General features: G+C 49.6%; 7 protein-coding genes across 7 annotated transcripts, besides 2 other annotated features; 3 read left to right on the top strand and 4 right to left on the bottom strand.

Moving 5' to 3' along the window:
• Positions 1 to 327: 327 nt before the first annotated feature.
• On the top strand, positions 328 to 2655 carry UA08_08568 (hypothetical protein; the record flags this gene model as incomplete). Its single annotated transcript, XM_020263471.1, has 4 exons — positions 328 to 498; positions 644 to 2295; positions 2384 to 2550; positions 2621 to 2655. 4 exons carry the CDS (start codon positions 328 to 330, stop codon positions 2653 to 2655), a joined length of 2025 nt encoding a protein of 674 aa, XP_020116303.1.
• A 455-nt stretch (positions 2656 to 3110) lies between these two features.
• On the top strand, positions 3111 to 4764 carry UA08_08567 (hypothetical protein; the record flags this gene model as incomplete). The annotated part of the gene is made up of 3 exons (XM_020263470.1): positions 3111 to 3435; positions 3610 to 3946; positions 4008 to 4764. The coding sequence occupies 3 exons, from the start codon at positions 3111 to 3113 to the stop codon at positions 4762 to 4764; spliced, it is 1419 nt and encodes a 472-aa protein (XP_020116304.1).
• Positions 3446 to 3556: a repeat region (Identified by RepeatMasker using a combination of RepBase library and repeat library created with RepeatScout).
• Positions 4605 to 4655: a repeat region (Identified by RepeatMasker using a combination of RepBase library and repeat library created with RepeatScout).
• A 670-nt stretch (positions 4765 to 5434) lies between the features above and the next one.
• On the bottom strand, positions 5435 to 6439 carry UA08_08566 (putative mitochondrial 2-oxoglutarate/malate carrier protein; the record flags this gene model as incomplete). The annotated part of the gene is made up of 1 exon (XM_020263469.1): positions 5435 to 6439. The coding sequence occupies one exon, from the start codon at positions 6437 to 6439 to the stop codon at positions 5435 to 5437; it is 1005 nt and encodes a 334-aa protein (XP_020116295.1).
• Positions 6440 to 8250: 1811 nt separating this feature from the next.
• Positions 8251 to 11184, bottom strand: UA08_08565 (Phosphoenolpyruvate carboxykinase; the record flags this gene model as incomplete). Its single annotated transcript, XM_020263468.1, has 6 exons — positions 8251 to 9594; positions 10000 to 10200; positions 10262 to 10337; positions 10397 to 10606; positions 10675 to 10881; positions 10937 to 11184. 6 exons carry the CDS (start codon positions 11182 to 11184, stop codon positions 8251 to 8253), a joined length of 2286 nt encoding a protein of 761 aa, XP_020116296.1.
• A 977-nt stretch (positions 11185 to 12161) lies between these two features.
• On the bottom strand, positions 12162 to 12576 carry UA08_08564 (hypothetical protein; the record flags this gene model as incomplete). Its single annotated transcript, XM_020263467.1, has 2 exons — positions 12162 to 12366; positions 12446 to 12576. The coding sequence occupies 2 exons, from the start codon at positions 12574 to 12576 to the stop codon at positions 12162 to 12164; spliced, it is 336 nt and encodes a 111-aa protein (XP_020116297.1).
• A 3106-nt stretch (positions 12577 to 15682) lies between these two features.
• UA08_08563 (hypothetical protein) lies at positions 15683 to 17059 on the top strand (the record flags this gene model as incomplete). The annotated part of the gene is made up of 2 exons (XM_020263466.1): positions 15683 to 15862; positions 16238 to 17059. 2 exons carry the CDS (start codon positions 15683 to 15685, stop codon positions 17057 to 17059), a joined length of 1002 nt encoding a protein of 333 aa, XP_020116298.1.
• Positions 17060 to 17175: 116 nt separating this feature from the next.
• UA08_08562 (hypothetical protein) lies at positions 17176 to 18243 on the bottom strand (the record flags this gene model as incomplete). Its single annotated transcript, XM_020263463.1, has 1 exon — positions 17176 to 18243. The coding sequence occupies one exon, from the start codon at positions 18241 to 18243 to the stop codon at positions 17176 to 17178; it is 1068 nt and encodes a 355-aa protein (XP_020116299.1).
• Between the last annotated feature and the right edge of the window lie 83 nt (positions 18244 to 18326).

Raw genomic sequence — 18326 nt, 5'->3', positions numbered from 1 at the left:
TTTTTTTTTTTTTTTTGTTTCTTTGAGCGAGGCGTTAGGTTCTGAGCTCTTCTGGGCTGGCGGTTAGCAAAAATTTGCATATTACAGAGTCTCCTTGAGCAGATACCATGATATATTCGTGTACAATAGGATCAATCAATAATGCTTGTATAGATAGAGAAGCCGTTCCTAATGCGGACGGGACGTCGGGACCACCAGCCGGCGCTAGGCCCAATCGAGCGAGCCTCAGAGCGCAGCTGGCAGTTGCAACTCGCGAGATCGTCGGCCGCAAAAGAAACATTGGTTTGAATGCTGTTGCTGTAGACTCTGAGCTCACAAGCGCGCATCATGGCCGAGGGGCCAACTGGCGACGCCCGGCGTGCGTCCATGTACGATCCAGCCCGGGACATTTTTGCAAAGGAGCAGGAACATGACGGCTCGGCAGAACGCGACAACTCTACCGGCCTGGACATTACTGCTGCACAAACCACCGAAAGCTCGCATCCTGCTCGTTCCACGGTACGTAGACAACCCGACAAGGTGATCACTGATCAAATCGAGGTGGTTTACTTTGGGTGGATCCCCGGCAGGGCTCCTTGTTCTCCCCAAGGGCTCCATAAGACCTTACTGACCTAGAACTAACTAAACTATTAAATACCTGCAGACGACCAGCAACGCTCCACTCCCAACGGCACTAGTAGTCGAAAGCAAGACTGCAGTGGCTCCCAAGCAAAACGAAGCTTTTCTCGAAGAACAGCATTCTTCTGTCACTGAGAATTCTTCCGCTTCGAAACGTACCCAAGACCCCTCGCTTTCCATTTCTCCTCATTCCTCAAACCGACCTTTACAAAAGACTGTCTCAATGGCTGATCAGACGCACCCGCCCCAGTCAGTTCAAAATGAGACACGCGGTCATAACGGTTCGGCTGCAGCGGAGCCAGGGCAATCCTCGCCGGCTGCAAAAAGAAAAATCGCGGAAGATGAGCCGGGCGTAGATGCGACGAGCCGGAATGCTAGGCAGCAGCAGCCTTCGAAACGCAGACGCCGTGAAGAGCGACCTCAGAGGGCGCCGAAGCGTGAAGCTCCCTCAGCCTATTCCCGAAGAGATCGTTCCCCAAAATCTCATCAGCATAGGGATTCGCGAGATTCTCGCTCCGCATCTCCAGGAAGAAGAGCAGCCGACCTCCGGAGATCTCGCTCACCGTTGCCTCGCGAACGATCAGTGACGCCCGAAGCCGAAGCTCGCCAGAGAAAACGACCCGGTGGCGGAGCACGACTTGGAACTACTGGGAAAGATGTGCTACGGCGACGGCAGGAAGAGCGAGAACTCGCTCAACAACGAGAAGTCGAACGAGATCTACGAGACCGCGGTGTTTCCGATGTTGTTCGTCAACACTACAATGCCGTTCCTGAGCGCGGACGAGAATGGAGAAAGACGGATAGCAAGATAAAGGGGCTTCGAAGTTTCAATAACTGGATCAAAAGCACTGTGATACAAAAATTTTCACCCGATGAAGAATTTTTAGCCAGCAAGACGGGGAGCAAAGAGTGGGCTCCTGAAGCCGGGGGTCCTCCTACTGAAAGAAAGAAGCTCCTGGTAGTCGATTTGGGCTGTGGTAAAGGAGGCGATCTCGGCAAGTGGCAGCAGGCCCCTCAGCCAGTCGACCTCTACGTTGGATTGGACCCCGCCGAAATATCTATTGACCAGGCCCGAGGCCGCTACAATGATATGAGAAATAATCGCAACCAGAGAAACCGACGCGGCAATCCTCTCTTTCATGCGGAGTTCTATCCCAAGGACTGCTTTGGCGAATGGCTAGGTGATTTGCGTATCATACAAGAAGTGGGCATTGACGCCAATGTCGGCCCTAACTCCAACCTTATGAATGCACGATGGGGTGGTGGTGGGTTCGACGTCGTTGTCAGCATGTTTACGATGCATTACGCCTTTGAGTCTGAGGAAAAGGCGCGACAGATGCTGCACAATGTATCCGGTGCCCTCAAAAAGGGTGGACGATTCATAGGCGTTGGGCCGAACTCAGACGTGATTAGTGCGAAAGTGGCTGAGTTCCATAAAAATCGCAAAGCACAAAAGGAAAACATTTCCAAAGGAAATGGGGATGCCCCAGAGGATGGGGAGGTGGAAGATGACCAGAGTCCAGAATGGGGCAATGGCATCTATCGTGTACGATTTCCTGGCAAGACTCCTGATGATGGGGTATTCCGTCCACCATTTGGCTGGAAGTATAGCTATTTTATGCAGGAGGCAGTTGAAGAGATTCCTGAATACGTCGTGCCATGGGAGGCCTTCCGATAGTGAGTAGCTTTTTTTCTTTTCCTCCCTTTCCGCCCGCCATATATTCCATGCCCCGTGAGGCTTATCTTTGGCTAACTTTTTATACAGCCTCACTACAGAGTACAACCTCGAACTCATATACCGTCGGCCATTCCTAGAGATCTGGGACGAAGAAAAAGATGATCCAGAACTCGGGCCGTTAAGTGAACGTATGGGCGTACGTGGTCGCGGAGGCGGACAACTTCTTGTCAGCGACGAAGAACTCGAGGCAGCTAGTATGGCATTCTATCTTCCTTCCTACCCTCGTCAATCAACTTATCACTAATATGTTTTATGATCATGCAGGTTTCTACCATGCTTTCGTCTTCCAGAAAATCTAGATTCGGCATTCTGTATTCTATTCTTGATGATTTTGGCTTCTCTTGCGTTCTGCAATGTGTAAATATGTTAATCATGCGAGAAAAAAAAGAAAAAAGAAAAAAAAGGAAGTAAATTATCATTTTATATCAAAGTCAGTCAATCATTCTTTTTTTTTTTTTTATCCTCGTTCATGGCATATGCTGCTAGCAGTAATTTTATTTGATTGGCTAAACAGTTTATTTAACCCGATCAGGACTAGCGCAGACAACACGCGACGCGTTGATCTTATCAGCCATATCTTTTCTAGTTCTATATCATCTTGACTGTCAAATAGCTCTCCCTCAGATACATCCATATTGAACAAGGAGAGCGCATCCTACCTTCCCAAATACGCATTGAATATCAAATCATCCGTCACCAAAAAGGAACAATCACAAGAAGGGAAAAAAAAAACAGAGGGAGGGTGACATGCAAAATGGCATCATCCATAGCATCAACCTCCTCTCGCCAGCCTCGCATGCGCTCCTTAAACGCACAACCAACAGCGTCTTCGTCGCGCGCAAGCAATCGCCCCGCAACGCCAGAATACGAACCGCTCTCCATGCCGCTGACTGCGACGGCCCAACGCGCGTTGGAATCGCTTCTCTTGTCGAAACAGTTCCGCATGGTCAAGGGCCACATCCAACAAGCCACGGATAAACTGACGGAGATTGCGGGCGAGGCGAATGAGCGCGCCACTGATGCGAGACATCGGTTTAATGCTAGCTCGAGTAGGGGGAAGAAGGCGACGAAGGCTGAAAGTAGGAAAAGACGGACGAAGGTGAAGAGGGATGTTGATGGGGATGAGGAGATAGAAGATGAAGAAGTAGACGACGAGGAGGAAGATAACGAAGATGACGAAGATGAGGACGAGGACGAAGAAAATGAAGAACGACACGAGGAAGCTCGGAAATTGGAAAGTCTCGAGCAAAAAGTGAAAGCAACCACGGCGCAACTGGAGGAGCGCATGCGCGGTCTCGTGGATGCAGAGTACAAACTCGGTGGATTACATGCAGCGGTGCAGGAACTGACCCAAAACGCTCAGGCGGCCGGGGCCGCGTTGAATGCGACACGCAGGCGAGCCAGATTGCGAGAGAGAGTAGGCCGGCGGGATGCTGATGGGGATGAAGAAATGGATGCCGCGGAAGACGAGGAGGACGAGGACGAGGACGAGGACGAGGACATGGCGCCGACACTGGTGCCGAGTCAAGTTTTGGCCGAGAAACTCGAAACACATAAAGCTCAATGGGAGAGCCAATCATTGACGGAAAGGTAGGTCCCTCTTGTGACTCGGTTTGGGGATGTATTAGCTGACAAATTATGTGCTTCCAAGATATTCTTCCAACAACACCTACGTTGGCTTCTACCGGATTGTCCACGATGCCAAACATCCCGGCAACGAGACACCGCCAGTACCACATCCGTCAACATGGTTCAACCATCTTGAACAACGACAAATCCCCCCCGCATCATCATCATCATCTCGTACCACTGCAGCATTCAACAATCAAGCGCGGCACCAAGACCGCGACGACGTAGAAATCGAGCGCGAACGCATCTCCCTCAAATGCCCGCTGACACTACGCACATTCGAAGATCCAGTGAAAAACAGCAAGTGCGTACACAGCTTTGAGCGCATGGCAATTCAAGACATGATCAAGGCAAGCCCGATGACCATCCCCGCGGGACCCAACGATTTCCAGGGAGGAGGAGCAGCTGGCAGGAATGCTCGTGCTCGTCGTGTGCGCGCCGCCCCTTGCCCCGTTTGTTCGGAGGCGTTGACGTTGAATGATCTCGAGCCGGATCTGGTTTTGTTGCGGCGCGTGCGGCGTGCACGAGCGGCGGAATTGAGAGAGCAGGAAGAGGCGGAGTTTGGTGGTGGACGGAGAAAGGGGCTGCATGGACGGTCGAGTGGGGTTACGATTGACTCTGATGATTCTGATGACGATGATGACGACGATGACAGCGAGAGCGAGGAGGATCGGGAAGCTCGTCAAGTGCAGGAGCAAGAGAGGATTCGAATCAAGAGGGAGCGCTCATCCAGAGCGCCGACGGCTGCGGACGATGAAAGTGAAGACAGTAACGATTAGTCTCTATCCTATTATTTTCGATGTCATATTAATTCAATGCATTACTCTAAACTCGACATATTCCATGTATTGCTTAGCACAACACTATAAAAGCAAATATCATAGTTCAATTGGCGAAACACTTTTCTTTAATAGCTGATATCTGGTACTGTAACGAAGACTAAGATAATTATATAGGCACTATACGTAATACACACGCGCAAACAAACGAACGTCCTGAGAAATTAATTCAATATGATGACTCGCTCCCCCTTTTCTCCAGGGCCATCGAGTCATGTGTCTTTGATCGGTTGGTAGCAATAAGGTACCCCCGATTGATAGTTAATATATAGTAGTTTGGGTAATGTACGCACACAAAGGCCACAATGCCGAATAAAGGGTTGTATAATGTATCCCGTGGTTGTGAAAACCGGCCTTGACGTAGAGCCGGTCTAGCCAGTCAAGGAAGTTTGTACGGAGTGCTCCTAGCATGTGATATATATCGTAATCGGTAATATCGACGAGGATATAGGTTATTTGTTTTCAGTCGTGCTGAAGACGATCCCTGCTAGACGCAATACCGCCAGCAGCGTCGTCAAGCGTCAACGGTCTTCTTCGCCGTGATTTTCATCGTTTTAACAAAAGCCCGCTCGAAGTTCGAAAGAAAATAAAACCTTTATATCGGCAGCTTTTATTTGGTGATGAGATTCAGGTAATCGGCCACGATTAGAGTCACCATCGCATGAGGCGCAATGCGGACATAGTATGTTCCGAATCCTCGGTAGAATCTGAGCCAGCCCTCCTCTTGGACGACCTTGCGGGCACAGTGCAAGAGTCCCTTGTAAGGAAGCTCGCCAGTTTGAGGATTCTTCTGTTGCTTCTGCAGACGAGTCTTGACAAAGTCAAAAGGCAACGACAAGAAACTAGCGAAGAAACCAGCAATAGCGGAAGCTGCAAACGTCTGGGTCTGGGGCGACAAGCCGGTGTGAGCTTTTAGCTGAGATTTGGATTCGGAGAAAAAGGCGAGCTGGCCAAGGTTCAGCGCCATGGCGCGAACAACAGTGGGAGTTGCGCCAGCCCATAGCGCGCCAATACCTTCCGCTCTAGAAATGCGAGAAAGAGCATCGATGACAGAGCGGTAGTTGGCACGTGCTTCGGCTGGTTTCAGTCCGTCCGATTGCATGCGAATTAGAGCAAGATCTGCCGGGTTGCCAACCATGGCAGCCAGGCCTCCCGCAGTTAGTCCGGACAGGGCGCGCTCACCGAAGCTGACATTCCGCCCCTGCTGTTCGGCGCGGGATTTTGCGATGGTCATGAACGTATCAAAAATTCCGAGCCGAGCAGTAGTGTACACTGCTTGCCTCAATAGTCCCGCACTCAGCCCGGTGTACAAATCGAGGACTTTGCCAGAAGCAATTATGTTTCTTGTGATCCCTAATGCCGTGGGCTTTGGGCCAGTTTTTTGGCCCTCTCCGGCCAGCTGCAGGCGCACCTTGATCATGTCGACGGGTTGGACCACGACGGTGGCAGTCATGCCAGCCAGTCCGCCGTTGATGAAGGGGAGGGCGGCTCGCACGTAAGGCTGGTGTAGAAAGGTATTTGCTGCGGCCGATGGATTCTCCATGGCGGCCTTGGTGGTTTCTCTGGCCGTCTTGGTGGCGCTGGTAGCGGACTCGGTCAAGGGTCTGGATGCCATTGCGTCTCTAGCTGTTAATTAGAACAACACGCATGGAGACAGGGCTCTGCTCAAGAGGCGCACTTACTAGATAAGATATAGCTGGAAGCCGGATGGATGATCACTTGATGGGATTCGATGGGTGGGGGTTGTTACACAGCACGGTGAGGAGAGAAGAGGAGAGAGAGAGAGAGAGAGAGAGAGAAAAGGAGGAGACGAAGATGGATGGATGATATGGGTGACGTAGAGCGATCCGAGGTACACGGGAGGAAGGAGCCACAGGAGGAAGGAGCCACGCCGCGGGAAAGGGAAGGAGCAACGTCTTGCTGTCCCGGCAGGACCTACCTTGCCAGCTAGTTAGCACGCTTATATCCCAACGCTCTATCTCTTGTTTCGATGGCTACGACAACTACGGCACCGGACAGGCCATGGCCATATCCGAACGAATAATGCGGGGTATGCTATGCATGATGCTTGGCCCAACCAGCCCAGAGACCTTGGTCCGCCAGAGCCAGACGTTCCGCAAAAGCCCGTCTTCGCACAGCACAGACTGCAGAGTGTATTCAAGAGAGACGTCAAAGCAAGAGTGAGTCTAAAGTCTTGGACGTCTGCGCGCCCCACGATCTCGACAGTAGCCTGGCGCCTTTCCTGTTGCGGCCTAGGGGCCGGTCAGCCGGGTTGCTGGCTCCGGCGCTCCGAGTCTGCCCGTCTGGCTGTACTATCAATTACAAGCTATTATTTATTGCTCTTCGCGATGGCCTCAGGCCCTGCTGCAAGCGATAATAGATATCAGGACACGCTCGGCTCCTGGCCCGCGTTGGCTATGTGGTGACCCCGGGGATTGCCTCCTGCCTTCGGCTAACGATCGGCTGTATCACCTTTCTACACATACGTACGGCGTACTGCTAGGCTCTAGTCGTGCATCGGCAGTTCACAGCGTCGAAACCGGCGATATCGCTACTTCTTTCGCATTGCCCAACAACCAGCATCGGCCTGATGCTGAACCATTATCCGATCGACTTAGTCAATCATGACCAGCGGTCCACAGGGATTGTAACTATCTGTGTTGGGCTGCGCCCCCACGTGCACTGCATTAATCTAGTACAACGCCATATCTGACAAACTACAAACTACAAAGTGCGGTTGCCATATACCCATATAGCCATGGTATAATACTGGCCGCAAGTAGTCGATCCCCATTGGTCGTAGACGGTGTTGACAAGTCTTGGAAGCAGCTTTCCTACTCCGTACGTACACACTAGTGTTCTTTGCATGTATTTACGTGTATTCCTCAGTATGGACTCAACAGTTCCTATTCCGGACTAGCCATTAACTACCGGACATTAGCAAACCCTCAGCCCATTCCTTTCGGGGTCACACTCGTCCGGTGCTAGGAAATCTAAAAGCACCCACCTCTCGACGGGGACATTGATGTATTTTGCACGCAGATTTCTTTCGTCCTGCCCGGAGTGCAGAGCCAGTGCTCCGGACAACTACGACAGTTAGCTAGTTAACTACTAGCACCGATTCTTATAATCATTCATTCTTATTGATGTATCTAACCACTATCAGAAGTAAGTTCTGGGATATATATCCATACGTAACCGATGGAGAAGATAAAACTGAAATCATCACACATAACAAATGCAGCGCAGGGAATCGATAAACGCATACGGAAAGGTGAAACAAAAGAAAAACAAGTGCTTTGTAACACTTTTGAAAACCTAGGTCGGAAAAAAAAAAAAAAAAAAAGAAAAGAAAAGAAAAGAAAAACACCGAGATATCATGCTGACAAAACCGAAATAAAATTTTTTATATTATATCCTGTTTGCTTACAGAACAACAGGTCCAGCAGCAATAACCTCCTTAGTGGCCTGGTCAGCGTACTTGTTAAAGTTCTCGTTGAACAACTTAGCAAGTTTGTTGACCTCATCCGAAAACGCGGTCGTGGCAGTCCAGCTAGTCTCTGGGTTGAGGAGCTCGCTCGGGACGCCAGGGCAGGCCTTGGGCACATGGAGGTTGAAGACTGGGTAGACCTCATACTCGGCTTTGGCGAGTTCACCACTGTGGATGGCGTCCAATATAGCGCGAGTATACTTCAATGGGCATCGCTTACCACCAGTGGTAGCGCCAGCGCCGACCCAGCCGGTGTTAAGCAACCAGGCGTTGGCCTTGTGCTCCGAGATCTTGTCTGCAAGCATCTGGGCGTAACGCATGGGGTGGAGAGCAAGGAAAGGTTGAGCGAAGCAGGAAGAGAAAGTGGCTTGGGGCTCGGTGACGCCGTCCTCGGTACCAGCCATCTTAGAGGTGTAACCAGAGATAAAGTGGAACATGGTTTGTTCGGTGGTAAGTTTGGAGATTGGTGGCAGCACACCGCGAGCGTCGCATGTCAACAAGATGATGTTTGTGGGGTGCTTTTCAGTGAGGCAAGGAATCTTGGCGTTGTCAATGTACTCGATGGGGTACGCGCAGCGAGTGTTCTCGGTCAAGGTAGTATCTTCGTAGTCGACAACACGGGTGGCTGGGTCAAAGACAACGTTCTCCAAAACGGAGCCGAACTTGATAGCATTGAAAATATCAGGTTCCTTCTCGGCCGATAGACCGATGCACTTGGCATAGCATCCACCCTCGATGTTGAAAACACCCTTGTCTGTCCAGCAGTGCTCATCGTCGCCAATAAGGGCGCGCTTAGGGTCAGCGGAAAGAGTAGTCTTGCCGGTGCCAGAAAGACCGAAGAAAACAGTGACATCGCCATTCTCGCCCTCATTGGCAGAGGAGTGGAGAGTCAAGACATTGTGCTTAATGGGCATCTCGTAGAACAAAACAGTGAAGACGCCCTTCTTCATTTCACCAGCGTACTCGGTACCAAGGATGACCATCTCCTTCTCGGCAAAGTTGATAGCCACTGAAGTGGCCGAGGTCATACCCTCTGTGAAGCGGTTGGCGGGGAAAGAGCCGGCATTGTAAATGACATAGTCGGGGTGGAAGTGCTCCAACTCCTTGGCGGAGGGGCGGATCAACATGTTGCGCATGAACAGGGCATGGTAGGCACGGGCGCAGACAACGCGGACGTTGATGCGGTAGCGCTCATCCCAGCCGGCGAATCCATCGACAACGTAGATGCGGTTGCGAGTGTTGAGGTAGTCGACAGCACGCTCGCGGTTGATTCGCCAGACCTAGAAGATGCCCGATTAGTACTAGACCGAGTATGATGTCATGGGCGAGGCGATTTTGCGGGGGGGAGATGCAGCTGAGGCTTGGCGCGACAGGGAAAAGAACAGCCAAAACTATTTTGAAAGTTACAATCACCAGTGTCCCGCTGTCCAAAGTGAGTGGGAATGGAGATGGAAAATCGCGCATTCCCATGCCATGCTATGTATGCTGTAGGAGCAGATGGGTGACACAAGCAACAAAACAAGCCTCGGATAACGGCATATGCTGATATGCAAGGCACAGGTGGAACCCCCTGCAAGGATAAGACCCTGCAAGGGTAAGAAGAGCCACGCGACAGTATGGGAACACAAAAAGCAAAGAATAAATGGCGCATTTGAGCAACAACAACAAAAAAAAGAAAAACATACCTCTGTGCTCATAGGCTTATTGACTGGTCCCCACCACACATTGTTTTCCGATGTTGGCTCCTTGACAATACGCTTGTCTGAGGGCGAGCGGCCGGTTTTGGCACCAGAGTATGCGGTCAGCGCACCAGACGATGTGATGGCAGTGCCGGTTTCGTAGACTAGAGCATCTTCATAGAGAGCCGCAACAGAAGGGTTCGCAACCTGCGGGGTTGGGGAATTGTTAGCTCACGCGAAATCCAGGACACGATGCGCGGTGACCTACAATAGCAACGCGATCGTAGTCAATGTGGGCAGTTTCATGGAGTTCTTCTTCAAGCTCGGTGTGGCTCTTGCCTGGTCTGGACAGAGCCCAAGTCAGTAAAGAGCACTCATGGCAAGCAGTCAAGGAAGAACGTACTGAACACCACCAGGGTGCAGAGCGGTTCGGTTGACGGATTGAGTGATCATTTTGAGGGAAGTAGAGTGATAGTTGCTCAACTGCTGCTTTGCGACTTGTTGTCGGATGAAATCTGAATGGAAAGGACCAGGAGAACTTGGGCGCTGAGGGGGTATATTAGTAGTCGTTGCAGCGACCTGTGCTGCGGGATTCATCGTGACTGAAGCTTGTCTAGTTTACCATATCACACGCGGATCCCCACAGTTTTGACGGAGAATACCGGGGGCGAGATGACCAACCTGAATGGCCGAGCAAGGATGACTTCACTGCGGCCAGGCTCTGGATCGCAGCTGCAAATCGTGGCCGTCGACGAGGATGCCCGAAATGACCCGAGATGCGGATACGGGAGCGTTCCAGTTATCGCACTAGATTTCGACTCTGATCCAGAACGACCATGAACCGTTTTAGCCAGGGCGGGTCGTGCAGAGCGAGTTTTGCTTTTCGTGCTGTAAGGTAAGTAAAGTTGCGAGCTCAGACGGAGAAGGGAGGCAGGGCAGTCACTTGACTTGTATCCCCCGGAGAGCACGTGCCTCGACGCCTTTTTCACTGCGTTTTTCTCCCCATACAAGAACATCATCGTCTTCATCCAGAGTGATGATCTCAGCACTCGGGCATTTGTGGCCACACACGATGTGCGATGAGGTCACCCGCACACATAGTGGCAACGTTCCCACGGAGCATTCCGTTCTGGCAGCGAAAGGGCCTCGATCCGACGAACGGGCTAGCTGCATTGCGGAGAAGCAAGCCATGATGTCGTGGGGAGCAAAAGAAGCTAGCCGAGGATATCCTCCCCCACCTTTTTCTTTTTTTCGGATGGAGTCGCCTACTAACTATCCTATTGGACCATGTTGTTCCTACTTGGCGAATAGCATTGGTTATTGCTATCGAGTTTTAAAGATCAAAGGCATCGGCTATCCTAGGAGGCAGTCGAGGACTATCCGACACATCACACATCAGTCACTCACGACTCAGGGAACAAAAGATCAGAAATATTACTGATTCGTCCTCGTTCATGCATTTCTGGTATCAAAGTTCTAACTATCGTCGGCCTTCCGATTTCTCCCGAGTCGAGTCAGCCTTTTGTGCTTAGGGTAAACCCCCGACCACAGCGAACATCCACATCTACAAAGTACGCGAAATTAGTTACTAGTTGTGGTACCTGAGGCGTGCTGACTGAAACAACTTTCAGATTCCCGGAGTGCTCCTGACTGACTGCCACCCGAGGCTACGAAGTGAATTCAGTGTAGAACTCCTCGCATTGCCTCTTTCGGTAAAAATCAGACGCATCACATACATCCGCCAATCAACAGCGGCGAATCATAAATACCCAACCGAGTACGTATCGCCCTGGGCCCATCAAGTTTTGTGTCAAGGATTAATTAATCAAGCTAGACTAGCGTGCCGAAAATACCTTCCGAAACTGCCCAAAGGTGGGCTTCTTGCCATGCTGCTGCAGTCGAAACTTGAAGCAGACCTCCTAGAATTTCCGATTCTGGGAATGAAGAATGAACGAGATGACTCGCTAGCAACCCACAGGAATAAGTACTGAGGTAGACCCTTAACTTTGTCTTTAACCTTACAAATACCTAATTAGGTATTCTCCTGGCAATGGCATTTGGCCAGTGCTATCGACGGCATTGATATCGGCCATGTTCCAGCAGCTCCTACTACACTGTTCAACGTCCGGGTGAAATAAATAAAGCACAGACAATTCTTTATATAAAGATTAAGGAACCAGGCGCGAGTGCACAGGTAAGCTTGGATGATACTTGTAGAAGTAGAAAATAGGGCCATGAATGATCAATGCCCAACGTCTTTCAAATTCGGTGTTGGCATTCTCAAGAGCATCTTGCAGTCGGTCCAAAGAGGAGTCGGGCAATGCACTAACGCCAGTGCTTGAAGCTTGAACAACCGTATGATCAGTGAAGCCCCTGTTTCCGGGGAACTGACGTTTAACGCGCAGGACCATGAAGTCGACGAAAACCTCTGTGCTCAGGTACAATTGCATACCCGTCGGTGGTGGGAAAGTAGTAGTTAAGAATTCCGGAAGCCATTGCTTTCACGGAATTCCCGCTTGCGGGGTCGTCCTCAACTAGTCGAATAGACTCGTTGAGAATAGGCAAAGTGATGTAGGTCGCCATGTCTGATAGGGGGTCGTCTTGTTGTAGATTGTGTGCCTGAATCTAGACAGGGCCGTCGCGTACTGATCTATGTATGATAGGTTAACTATACTAAATACATATGGTCTGTCTTTGGTCTATCCCCTCGGCTGGGGACTCGATTATTCCTCACAAATCCTCAGTGACCTATGCCGATTTTTTTTTTCTCTAGCTGCTAGAAGAAGTACTCATGGGACATGTTTGTAGGAAATGCAAAAGTTAATATATATACCTAAGTCTGCGGATCATACCTACCTACCTAGTTAGGTAATAATGAATATATTCTCCTAGAAATACCGAGACATTCACCTCATCTTTCTCCCCTCTTTCTCGCTCTCTTCTGCACCAGAAACACTAGAGGCTGACTCCTCATCAGCCATTTTAGGATTCTTGGTTGTTGAAGATAACTGCTTCCCACCGAGACAAAGACAGCACCACCAAAGTTCATCAGCGTTGTTACCACTGTCAGTGCGATGGGAACATCGGCCTGCTCAAAGACCGTTTGCGCCGCGAGTTGAGGACCGTCGAATCCAAGGCCAATGCCCACACCACAGACGATCTGGAACCCAATCGAGCGACCCAGACGTGTGGATTTTCATGCAGCAGATGCAGGTAGGGTCCATGGCATCCAGAATCAGGGTACTTGATAGCGCGTTCGAGTAGACCATTGCACATTTCTCGCGCAGGTATCTGAGTCAGAGCTGTCATGGCATGTTTTAGTAATTCCGGGTCATTCCATGACAGAATGGTCGATTCACAGGGAGAGCTCTGAAGCTTGCCTTTTTTTTTTTTTTTTTTTTTTGGCTTGACCTCGATATTGAATTCACTAAAGATTGACCCCCAGCTCATCGTCTTGTTGGGGTTATCAAGTCGGTCTCTAGGTAGAGTCTCAGGCCCCACACTTCTTCTTGTCCAGTCTTGCTGTGTAGCAAGCGAGGCCCCTGAGAGCAGAGATTCTGCTGTCGATATGGCCTTGGTCAGTGGCCGTGTTTGCGCTTGTGTTTGTCGCTTGTGTTTGTTCGCTTTCCCACAGCCGCACTTTTCAGAATGCCCGGCGATGATGACTTTGCGAGCAGGAATAGTACGTATATACAGGAATCTGTTCGTTTAAGTCGCACGCAGCGACTGTAATGTGGAATGGCATGGTCGCATGCTATTTTTGATTTTCGACAGTTCTCACATGAGGATTGCTGTCCGTTTCTGCGAAGAAATCGAGATACAGGTGTCCGTTGCTTTGAGCGCTGCATGACGGGAGTATGTAGGATGCAAAAAAGGAGATACAACGCTCTGATGGAAAGAATAAGAGATTTACAGTATATTTGAATTTATGATTACACTGAAAATTTTATAGACGACTATACGTTTGATTTTCTTATTTATATAATGTGTCATCCCGCCGGATCCCACATGAAGCCGATGCAATTCACATTCAATAGTACTATTTTACCTTATCGTCAAAAACTCCCAGCACTATCATTCATGGAATCATCCAAGATGAGTATGACTCAATAATGACTAGGTGTAGATGGGATCGTTGGACATTGTATATTCGTCGTTTAGGTAGTACCATAGGGGTGCCCAAGCTCATCATCATAGAGAGAAATGTGTCCTGGGGCCAGTGTGCACTCTTATAAATAGAAGTATCTCAGTTAAGCACAAAATGCCCTTGCCCCTGTCCGAAGGCGTCGGAGTCGGTGCTTGCCACAGTACAAGTCCGATGCATTTATTTAGCATCTTGTACAGTAAGAAAGAATTCCACTTAGATCGCGCCTTCTATGCGTTATGTAATAAGATTTGTTAGAATAAGATTCATATATAAAATACTCCAATAAGTAATAGACTGCATAATGATAAGAAGAACTGCTTATTATTCCAAAAGTAAAACAAAGAAAAGAAAAACAACTTGAGTTGAGAAGATAGACGTTGATTGGGATTGCCGGTTCAGGCCTAGCGTTAGGGCAAGGACTGCTTAAAAAAGCCACTCCGTTGAGCAAATACAATAAAAGTATCAAATTGCGCATCCTTATTTAATGATATATCTGTATACATATTCTTTATCAGACAAGCTAATTTTACTACAATAGGAAGTGAATTCTCTATAAATCATCATCAGACCTCGGCACGCGAGCTATCTTACTACTGAATTCGGCTGTTGCTAGTGACGGGCAAGGGCGAGACGCGGAAATCAAACAAAATGCGCAATTCTCGACTGTGATGGTGTTTAGGGCATTCCGCTACTATAAGCTTTTATCGCCGAATTGTTTGCCCAGTCCCATAAAGGCCTGTGGACTGCGACTCCGAAAGAAATGTGATCGCTGATACTGGGAGCCTTGACCGTGGACTCATTGCCTTATCGCTATTCGACTTGCTAAGGACCCTTGCAGGTGCCAACGTGGCGTTGTTGAACAGATGCCAAAGAGCATCGAGGGGCTCTAATGAAAATAACATACTTACTGCCTTGATTATTTTCATCGTTGAGGACAATCAACTTTTTGCCTCTTCACTGTCCTGGTGAAGCTAAGACACGTTTATTTTCTTTCTATCATTCAAGCAAGTTTGAACTGGGGTCTACGTACACTTGTCATCAAACTAAATGTAGAGTTGTTTAAGATATGTCGAGCTAATTTACTTAGTTCTACACGCCCCTCTCGAAAGAGGAGTGACTGCGCCGCAAAATGCTGCAGAGATAAATTCTCCGTCCTCTTCTTTTACTTGACCAACCGCCGAGTATGGGGGATTTGCCGCGAAACTCACGAGGAGCACCATCTAAACTATCGGTCTCCCGAGCTAAACCGCACTGTGAATCGCGTGCGTACATTTCACGGACTCTTCTAGTGACGGCAGCCCCTTTCTCGGCCTCAATTTCACTCTGTACCATCTCATCTCCCTGAAGGTGTATGCCAACTTGAAGCTGCTGGAGTACAAGCGGTGTTGCGCGAACTGTCATGACACCGACGTGGAAAATGTCATTGGTGCCTGGGCCCAGTCTGCCGACGGCCGCGAAGCCGTCTACTATGCTGTGCAGCCGAAACGGATTTATGAGCACCAGAGCACCTTGCACAAGCTGAGTGACCACCGACTGTCAAACATGCTCGGAGCCGCAGGCCTGCTGGCTAGCGCCATGGTTCTCTGCGCCTACAGTGCCAAGATATCAGGCGTTGCAGACAGCGACGACGCTGACGTTCCTCCGGGTAAGACTATGGAACTGGCGCAATCGAAGCTCGTGGACACGCCCAAATACAAGACGTGGATATCGCAAGGTGGAATAGTAACAGTCGATGGGGTGCTATTGCATGTATTTTCGGTGCCTCATTTGTCATCATGGTATCGTGACCAGTTGGCGTCAAGTCCGGCGTATTCGTCGCGACTTATCAATTTCCTGCTCACTTTGAAGACATAAAATACAAAGCTCTAGACGGAAACCGCGCATAGTATAGTTTTTGATTGATTACTGCATGTGAAAGTAGCACGAAAAAGTGAGATTTAGTTTAGATTGTATAGAGTCTAGACAGGTAGAGGTTGGAGCGGAGCGCTTCCGAGCCATTCGGGCCATCAGGGCCCGCCCGTCGTGACTGATCTAGATATATAACCTACCTAGGTGAGAAAAGGAAAAAACGACAATACTTGCAACTACTTCATGCAGTCGACACTCACAATGCTCAAGCTCAACAACAAAGTTGTCCTCATAACCGGCCTCGGCCAAACCACCGACTCAGGCTGGGGCATTGGTGCCGCCATCGCCGCCCTCCTCGCCAAACAAGGCGCAACCATCTTCGGCGGAAACCGGTCTTTAGCATCTGGCGAACGCACAAAATCACGCATTGAAGATGTCGGAGGCCAGTGCCATGTTCAGAAGACAGACGTCACAGATTCCGCATCCGTAAAGGCATTGGTAGATGCATGCATGCAGCGGCATGGGCGAATCGACATCCTCATCAACAACGTGGGCAAATCCGAGCCGGGGTGTCCAGCAACCATGTCCGAAAGCACGTGGGATGCACAGGTCGATTTGAATCTGAAAAGCGTGTATCTGACTAGCCACTATGTGCTTCCAATCATGCAGAAGCAAGACACCGGCGGATCAATCGTGAATGTGTCTAGTATTGCCGGGATGCGTTATATAGGAAAGCCCCAGATAGCGTATTCTGCTACAAAGGCGGCTATTATGCAGTTCACAAGAGCCACGGCGGTGATGTATGCGGCTAAAGGGGTGAGACTGAATACTGTTGTTCCCGGTTTGATTTACACACCGTATACGAAAGAGATGGCGAAGAGGTTTGCGCCTGGTGGGGATGAGGAAGAGTATATGCGGAAGAGGGATGGGCAAGTACCCATGGGGAAGATGGGGGATGCTTGGGATGTGGCAAACGCAGTGCTATTTCTTGCGAGTGATGAGGCAAAGTATATCACTGGACAAGAGTTGGTTGTAGATGGCGGGATTACTTCGTCTACGGGGAGAGTCTGAGAGTTTTGTGTCCTAGAGTTTTTATTTTTTTATTTTTTTTCTCTTAGCAAATATTGAATGCTATAAGCAGGTTGCCAAGTTTCTTGTCAAGATGTAAGCAACTCAGATAACGCAAGTTAAACATAATTCAACTTTTTAACCCCTGCCAGCTCTGCTTCCTCATTCAAGCCCTTGATCTCCGCCTCTGTGAATGGAATACCCTCCACTAACCTCTTTTCATGTGTAATCTGCTCAATCTCGCCGGGATAGTAAACCCGCTCGACACCAGCCATCTTATCAGATCCCACGACCCGTTGATACAGATAGTCCATACGGGATTTGAAGTCATCCAAACCCATAAACAAGTCTGGCTTGATAGCAACCAAGAAATGGCCGACATCTGCCGCTTTAGATGGATCATACGGCCCCGTCACATTCCCCGCAAAGGCCGATCCAGAGAACACACCGGAGAAAACATCCATCATGATTGCGAGAGCAGAACCCTTTGGTCCGCCCATAGGAAGCATAACGCCTTCAATGGCCTTGGCTGGGTCATCCGTCATGTTGCCTTCGGCATCCAATGCCCATTCAGTAGGTATTTTCTCTCCTCTTCGAAGCGCCTTATAGATCTTGCCTCTGGCGGCTACTGAAGGGGCCATGTCTAATATGAATGGCCGTTCTTTTCCTGCCGGTGCACCACACGCAATAGGTGACACACCCATAAGTTTCGACTTGCCTCCCCAGACGGGCAAGGCTGGTGAAGAGTTTGTGAAAACGAGTGACATCATGCCTGCATCTATCGCCTGCTGAACAAGCCAGGCAGACATACCAAAGTGATTTGAATGCTTAACTGAGACCAGTCCTATTCCAAAAACCTGCGCCATCTCAATGGCTTTCTGCATGCCCATGTGAGCCGCGACGAACCCGAAGCCATTCTGTGCATCCACTATGGCAGCTGCGGGTGTGACCTGTTGCAATTGTGGAGTTGCGGATGGATTGAGCACTTTTTGACGAATCCGTTTCATATAAGAGGGGATACGGTTTGAGCCATGCGTATCAACACCACGAAGGTCTGCTTGGACGAGACATTGGGTAATGACTTTGGCATGTTCGTCAGATACGCCGTTCCCCGTTAATATCCGGTGAACGAATTGCTGGAGTACAGCAGGTTGAATGTAGTGCACTTGCTGTGTAGGTTCCGCCATATTGTATAGATCAGCTATAGCTATTTTAATGGCGACTGCAAGACAACTGGTAAATGAGTTATGGATGTATAAATGCTGAAATT

Source organism: Talaromyces atroroseus, assembly GCF_001907595.1.
Source record: "Talaromyces atroroseus strain IBT 11181 chromosome Unknown scaffold_14, whole genome shotgun sequence".
In the NCBI taxonomy this organism is placed as follows: Eukaryota; Fungi; Ascomycota; class Eurotiomycetes; order Eurotiales; family Trichocomaceae; genus Talaromyces; species Talaromyces atroroseus.
The sequence above is the reverse complement of the archived record's forward strand: the minus strand, read 5'-3'. Positions and strand labels throughout refer to the sequence as shown.